This window comes from Molossus molossus, unplaced genomic scaffold (assembly GCF_014108415.1).
Source record: "Molossus molossus isolate mMolMol1 unplaced genomic scaffold, mMolMol1.p scaffold_m16_p_1, whole genome shotgun sequence".
Classification (NCBI taxonomy): domain Eukaryota; kingdom Metazoa; phylum Chordata; class Mammalia; order Chiroptera; family Molossidae; genus Molossus; species Molossus molossus.
The window spans coordinates 211,790,136-211,798,397 of NW_023425344.1; the positions used below are offsets into that span (position 1 = coordinate 211,790,136).

Genomic DNA, 8,262 nt, shown 5'->3' on the forward strand with positions numbered 1-8,262 from the left:
AGATGGTCCTGCACTACCACACATCCTCTGCTGGAGCAGAGGCGGCGGAGGCCCTGTTTCTCCCTTATCCCTGGGGAGCAAAGAAACCTTTCCAGGAAGCTTCCCAGAAGACTCAAGGTCCCATTGGCCAGAACTCAGCCACATGCACACCCCTAAACCAGTCATTGGGAAGGGGCTGGGATCATCATAACTGGCTTTTCATAATCAGGATTTATTCCTGAGTCATGTGAACAATATCTGGCTTTGTCCCCAAGAGAGAAGAGTGAAACACTATGGTGCAGGCATCCAAGTGAATGTACTGCCATTATATCAAGCTGCTTGTGCCTTCCACATAGTGGCTACAAATTGCTGGCCTCACATTGTTGAAATTTTGTATGTTTAGTAGAAATGTTTTCCCTTCGTCTGCACATTTTCCTGATAATGAGTTCATGCAAAGCATCTTTAGACTCTGAGATGAAAGCACTGCACAAATAAACTGAAGAAGACACACCAGACTGGTGGGGGGTGGGGGTGTATGAAAGAATCCTGAGGGAAAGGCCCAGGCATCATAAGGTTATTTTCTTTAAGCTCCCAAGATCAACATATGTGTCTCTGGAGATAAATTATTCATCCATTTTACCACTTCTTTCATATTGTTGGACTAATTGCCTATTTCATCCTTCCGATTATTAGGTTTAAATAGAAAATGAAAATTCACCACTTTAGTCCCCTCCGCTCCTACCCAATATTTTAAAGAGATTCTAGAATCCCTCATTTTGAACATGATCTTAGCATGCTTTTTCTGCTCTCCAGGAAAAGGCAGCAAAATGGAAAAACCCTGATGGCCACATGGATGGGCTCACTACAAATGGGGTCCTGGTGATGCATCCCAGAGGGGGTTTCACTGAGGAGTCCCAGCCTGGGGTCTGGCGCGAGATCTCTGTCTGTGGAGATGTGTACACCTTGCGAGAAACCAGGTCAGCCCAGCAGAGGGGAAAGCTGGTGAGTAGACTTCAGTCTGAAAAATGCAACACACTACAAAAACCTGATGCAAGGACTGTCCTTTTCCTCCTCTGCAATTCAGAACCTTTGTACAGGTACAAGTGCTGGGTACCACTGACCCAGGAGGATGAGAATCCTGCAAGCCCCTGGATGCAAGAGAGAAATGGTCTTATTTCCTTTAACAAACTTTTCTCATAACAGGAGAAATTATCTTTTGCTTTTTCCAACCTTAAGAGCATAATCTTTTATTACATCCTTCACCACAAAATTCTACTTAAATTTACTTTAAGAAGAATAACCTTATTTTTACTATAAAACTTTACTAATTTGGAAAATCTTAAGCAGTCTTTGACTAATTAGTGAAAATTGTGATTTACAGAATTATTTACTAGACTTTCTGGAACTAAAAGGTAATTGAGTTAGCTTTTTTTGTGTTTATAGTAAGAAATAAATACATAATTCCCTATCTAACTCACCAAAATTGTAGTTACAGCTTTTTACTTGAAATAATTTATATAATGCATTGACTAAGCATGCTGATATTTTCCTGGAACTCTTACTACTTATCCCAAATGCCCTAAACCAGTTGATTCTTTGACCCTTTCTTCTGTGGAGAATGATTATAATACCTTAAATGAGAAGCTTTGGATTTCTGATCTTGCCACAGCTGTGGGGCAAGCATACAAGGTTCTTTTCTGTATTGAATTTATTGGGGTGACATTGGTTAATAAAACCATATAGGTTTCAAGTGTACAACTCAATAAAACTTCATCTGCACCCTGCATCATGAGTCTGCCACCCCAAGCAGTCTCTTTTGGTCCCCATTTATCCCCCCTTTGCCTACTTCCACCTCTCCACCCCTCTTTCTCTCTGGCTATCACCACACTGTTGTCTGTGTCTGTGTATTTTATTTATATAGATATATATTTTCTTTTTTTTTTAACTTAATCCCTTTACCTTTTTTCACCCAGCCCCCCAAACCTCCTTCCCTCTGACAGCTGTCAGTCTGTTCTATGTATCTATGCTTCTGTTTCTATTTTGTTTGTTAAATAATTTTGTTGATTAGATTCCACATATGAGATTGTATGGTACTTGTCTTTCTCTGACTGCCTTATTTCACTTAGCATCATAATCTCCAGGTCCATTCATGCTGTCACAAAAGGTAAGATTTTCTTCTTCTTCTTTTTTTTTTTATAGCTCAGTAGTATTCCATTGTGTAAATGTACCACAGCTTTATTTTTTAATTTATTTTTTTGGTACCTGTCCCTAGTGGGAACCGAGCCCGGGACTCTCTGGTCCACAGGCTGATGCTCCAACCACTGAGCAAAACTGGCCAGGGCCACAGCTTTTTTTTTTTTTAAATCAAATTATCTAAAGGTTCTTAGTAAATTTTACGCTCCAGTACTTTTAATTAATTGTTAGAAGAGAGAACAAATGTTTCCTTCAAAACTCCCATAGAAAAAAATACAGGGAAATAGAGGATTGATGTAGCATTTTTCAGAGAGAAAGATGATTACCAAATATTTTTAAGATGGGAAAAGAAGATGGGGGACTGTTTCACTAACCTGCTTTGCTTTTCTCTACTGGCTTTTTTTTCCCCCAGGGAATTTTAAAAATTTCTATTTTATTACATTATTCAGCTTCAGGTACAACTTCTTTGTTTGATGATAAAGCCCAGTCTTGGAGCATCATGGCTGAGTAAACATGAGAACCGTTTTCTAAGAAGGGCCAATCAAATTCAATAAACTTTATCTAAATGCTTTCAATAAGATTATGTATAGGGAAGAGAATGTACAAGCAGTTTTTCCAAATAACTTTTTGTCTGTGATCATCAGATAATGTTACACAACCTAGGTTGGCCAACTGGTTGTCAGTCACTCATAGCAACAGTGAGAAGTCAGTAAAAGGTTGTGGGGTGTAGGCAAGACATTAACATTTCAGAGACATCATTAGCTCTTAGCTTAATCTGCATAGTAGCCTTGTCGGGGAAGTGGAATTGTCCCCATTTAGGGAAGTGGAATTGTCCCCATTGTATGGATGAGGAAGGTGTGGTATAGAGAGGTTAAATACTGCCCAGTGTCACAGAGTTAGAAGGAAGCACCAGATTGGATTGAAACTCAGTCATCCTATTGACAGTCTGGACTCTTGGGCACCACTTGGTACCATCTTGTGGGGAGTCACATCGGGCTCTCACCTGACGTGGTTCACACCAGAGCATTTGCCTCCTGGGCAAATAATATAAAGCATAGCCAGCAATCCATGAAGGGCTTGTTTGTCCAGGAGGGCATGTCCTGCCCATTCTGATAATTGTGTAGTAACCCAGCTCACACTTCTGTAGTGTGCCAGAGAAGTCTCCAGTGCTATGGAAACAGTTCCAAAAATAACTTGTATGAATGGATTGTATTAAATAGACTTATTTTAAAGTTTTCCCTGTAAGTGACCCTTAGACCTGTGTATAGCTGTGCCGTACTATCTGATTATATAGGATTGACCCAACCAACAATAAAGGTTTCCAGCTTCTGTCAGTCCGATCTTGGGTTTGTGGGTGACGCCATGGGGATAAAGGGACCCATCCTCCCTGCAATCCCCTCTTGTTAACTTGGAGAGCAGTTTCTGAGGTGAAAACCTGCTGATTCTTTGCAGTTTTGTTCCAATGTATGACTGTTTGGTCCTATGCATGTTACTGGTAGCAGTTGATATAAATTATATCTGTCTGGAGATATCATTTTAATTTAATATGAAAATATGAGGACTAAAGTGCTCAGCGAGAAGTCCAGGATATTTGTTATGACAGTAGTCGATGCCTCCTAGTAGAAGGTTTTATATTAACATCATACTCCGCATTTAATGTGCATGAATATACTCATGTGTTTAATACAAATCATGGCGGTTGCTCATTGTTACAGCATATGATAAACCCTTGATCCCCATAATTAAATGTGGGAGAGACATTTTTTCAGGAGATTAATAACTGAGTAAATAAATAGGCGAATGAACTGTGAATTGTGTCCTACTTATTTACCTCGTTAATGATAACATAGTAACATTTATAATATCACTCTAGTAGACTCTTGAGTATCTTATCAAATTATATTTGAGGTATTTTATTAAACTATATTGGCTTTGTGTAAAATTAGGTAAATTCAGTTAAGTTGATTTACTTACCTAATTTTAGGTGAAATTATAAAAATGACTGTAGTGTTACTACATGTAGGCAGTACCAGGTGCTCCTGTTAATTCTCTCTCAGACATCACTCAGAGCAACCCTGTGAGGTCAGTATTGTTACTGTTACCATTTATAGATGTGGAAACCAGGGCTTGCTTATAAGTGGCCAATGAGAATTTGATTTCCCTTCTCTAAGTTTAGCCATCTGGTGTGTTGGGGCCATTAGGTTTTAACTGTCTCTCACTTCCACAACCCTATCTGTTCCTTGCCCCCCACCTTTTTTTTTGTTTTTAATAATTAAAACATAAAAATAAAAACCCTTGTGTTTGCACAGTGGTATCTTCACCATGCTGCCCCCCACACACTGTATTCTGGAGAAAAGCTACACCTTTTGTTCACAGATAGAGGTAGCACATAAGAAATAACAGGAAGAGGGAAACAGGCTACTCTTTGAGCAGCCACTATGTATTACTGGTTCTGAAGTCAGGCCACAGGTTCCAGTCCTAGTTCTTCCACGTAGTAGCTTTACTCTTTAATCAGTGGCATCCCAGCGAGACCCGAATGATGAGTGGGAATTCACCAAGAGAGGGGCGGGGTGTGATGGAGAACTCTACTCAAATGGCCCTTGTGTGCATGCCTATGGGCAATCAGCTCAGTGCATTCAAAGACTCAAACTCCATGCACCCTGTTTCACAGCTACGACGACAGAAGTTGAGGGGCCATATTATAAATGTTAAGAAGTTTGAGCTTCATCCTGACAGCAATGGGGAACTAGCAGAGTCTTTTAAGCCAGAGAATGACAAAATTTCTGATCATCCCGTGCCTCTCTTCCCCTTACATGGTTCTTTTCCTGCTTGGTTGCCCTGGCTCTGTCCTCAGCCTCCCTTCCCTCCCAGATGTGCCTCTCTGAGCCACACTTGTCTCAGAGGCTGCAGTCCCACGTGCCTTCTGACACTGCAGACCCTCTGCACAGACCACAGATCCTACATACCCATCGCTGACCCTACTGTCTTTTCCCCAAAGTTTGCCATTTGTTCTAGATTATCTCTCCATGGAAAGCCCCATTCTGTATAGACAGTGGAGCAAGATACGTAAAAGTCTTTCTTTCTGAATCAGGAGCTAAGGTCTGTGAGTTTAATTCTTCCATGTTTAATACCCGTGCCTCTTGTCTGTTGCCACCGATACACTCTTTGCTGAGCTGCATGCACCCTCTTTACCTGGAGAGAGAGCTCCCAGTTTCCCACCTCCAGTCTTTTTTTTTTTTTTTTTTTTTTTTTATCCTCACCTGAGGACATTTTTCTATTTTTTGTTCAGGTAGAGTGGGAGGGGGAGAGAGGAAGAGAGAGAGAAACATCGATGTGAAAGGGACACATCGAGTGGCTGCCACCCGCACGACCAACCAGGGCCGGGGACAAACTGCAACCGAGGTACATGCCCTTAGCGGGAACCGAACCCGGGTCTCTCGGGACCACAGGCCGACGCTCTGACCGCTGAGCCAAACCGGCCAGGGCCCCACCTCCAGTCTTAAACCCATCCAGTCTGTCCTCCACACTTCTGGAAGGAACCTTTTGGAAAAGCAAGTCTGTTATTTTATAGCTTCCTAAAACTCCCCATTGGCTCCCTTTGGGCACCGAGGCCAACCAACCTCTCCAGGGCCTCTTGTCCTGCCCCTACACCCTGTGGCCCATCCAGCCCCATTCAACTACCTGTTGAACCTTGTTGAACATACATGGTGTTTGGCCTTTTCATGCTTTGTTTTGGTGTGCCTCCTCTCCCACCTGCTGACTCCTGACAATATCTTTTTCAAATCTCTGTTCAAGGAAAACCCTTTTAGAAACCATTTCTGGCTTTGCCATCATCTAAGTAACAGTAACAAACATTTACACGGTGCTTACTGCATGCCAGACATTGTTCTCAGCACTTTATTTGTAATAATTTTTTTAAGCCTCACAATCCCCTAATCTTCATTTTACAGAAGAGGAAATTGACATACTGAGACTTTAAGTGACTGCCCAAGGTCACAGAGCTAGGAAGTGACTGAGCCAGGATTCAGACCCAAGCTGTGGGCTCCAGAATCCACGCTCACAGCCGCTGTGGTGATGTGGCCTTGAATAGCACATGCATCACCTCATTGACCTGCAGCTGGAGCCTGCCTGTTCCCGTTACTAAGGAACAAGGCTCTTCAGGATGGAGCTGAGCTTTTATTGGTCTTACACCCCAGGGCTTAGAGCACATGTGGTAGGTGGAGGCAGCGGTCAGATTCCTGCTGACCTTAACTGTCCTTCTTGTCAGCTGTTCTTTAGTCTTGTGAGCACCTTGGTTCTTAGCCCAGCCATCCTCTCAAAAGCAGAGGGTCTCACTAAACACTTCTGCTCCAAGCCTTACGAGTGCAGGATAAAATACAGATTGTTGGAATCTAGGGTCACGGGGTCACCAGGAGCTACATGCACACTGCAGTCATGATAGCAGAGCCCCTGGGGGGGGGTGGGTCTCTGGATTTGCTGTGGCAAATTGAGTGTGTTCTTTACTGATAGGACATCTCCTGTTCCTGATGAGATCAGAGAATAATTGTGTTACTGATTTAAGGAGGAAAAACAAAAATCTAAGAGTAGTGCTCATTGAGATTACCACTACATTAATTAAACACACCCAGCTACGTAGATTGTGCTTCGGGCTTTGCATCTGTGGTGTATATTTATTACATCCAGTGTTCAAGTGAGGAAATGGAGGCTCAGGGAGATAAGTTACTCCCCAAGTCCTGTCTTTAGTGCGGTGAACCTCCTCTCTGTCCTTACTTCCAAAATGACTTGTTTGTTTTGGGAGGAACGAATGTCAGTGATCTCACGAATTTTTCTTTTAAAGGCATGTCTATCACACTTGTTCTAGGTGGAAAGTGAGACCAATGTGCTGCAGGACGGCTCCCTCATTGACCTGTGCGGGGCCACTCTTCTCTGGAGAACAGCAGATGGCCTTTTTCATGCTCCAACACAGAAACACATAGAAGCCCTGCGGCAGGAGATCAACGCGGCCCGGCCACAGTGCCCCGTGGGGCTCAACACCCTGGCCTTCCCCAGCATCAACAGGAAGGAAGTGGTGGAGGAAAAGCAGCCCTGGGCCTACCTCAGCTGTGGCCACGTGCACGGGTACCACAACTGGGGCCACCGGAGTGACACCGAGGCCAACGAGAGGGAGTGTCCCATGTGCAGGACTGTGGGCCCTTATGTGCCTCTGTGGCTCGGCTGTGAGGCTGGATTTTACGTGGACGCAGGACCGCCAACACATGCTTTCACCCCGTGTGGACATGTGTGCTCAGAGAAGTCTGCAAAATACTGGTCTCAGATCCCACTGCCTCATGGAACTCATGCATTTCACGCTGCCTGCCCTTTCTGTGCCACGCAGCTGGCTGGGGAACAGAACTGCATCAAATTAATTTTCCAGGGTCCCATTGACTGATGCCCTTGACAGCCATCTACAACTTTATTAACAAGTTACTGTGAAGATTTTTGCCACTAACTCTCGATTTTACCTTTTTATAATGTTGTTTATTAAGAGGAGGGGATCTCGAGGCTGGGAGGAACACAGTGATGAAACACGCTAGGAGTTTAACAGATATCGGTGGTGTGTTGCATGCTCCAAACAGCTGCATCGTCATTGAAGTCTGCCTAGTTCAACCACACTATCTTTGTAATGATTGAATTTAAAACGCCATGCTTTTATTTTAACCTTGGGTTTTTAAACAAGTTTTTTTTTTCCTTTGTAGCCTTGGACAAAACTTTAAATCATATTTTACAAATGAAAAAAATTATTCAAAAGTTTTGGGCTCATAACATGCCACGTTCTGTGCTGTGGGGTGTAGGTGTTACCTGAAAGACATGCAGTGCCTGGATATACTCGATCCCACAGGCTGGATGCTGACCAGGCACCAGAGGAGAGCTCTGCAGAACGCTGTTGGCGGACAGGAGACCGTAGGCACGTGTAGTGGTTTTGAAATCTAGGGCTTTTTTCTGATTTATTTTTCTTTGGGGGGGGGGATAATATTCATACGTTGTCCTGTTTTTAGTAATTTTGGAGTTTAATTATTTTATACGTATGTTCACCGAACACCTTGGCATTTC

General features: G+C 43.1%; 1 protein-coding gene across 1 annotated transcript in view; it reads left to right on the forward strand.

Annotated features, from left to right (window-relative positions):
• Positions 1–7,836, forward strand: part of PELI2 (pellino E3 ubiquitin protein ligase family member 2) — a 199,689-nt gene extending 191,853 nt beyond the window's left edge. Inside the window, exons 5-6 of the mRNA XM_036268352.1 lie at positions 793–981; positions 7,034–7,836. Coding sequence (XP_036124245.1) covers positions 793–981; positions 7,034–7,600 — 756 coding nt within the window. The 3' untranslated portion in view covers positions 7,601–7,836. The remainder of the gene's footprint in view (positions 1–792; positions 982–7,033) is intronic.
• Positions 7,837–8,262: the final 426 nt, after the last annotated feature.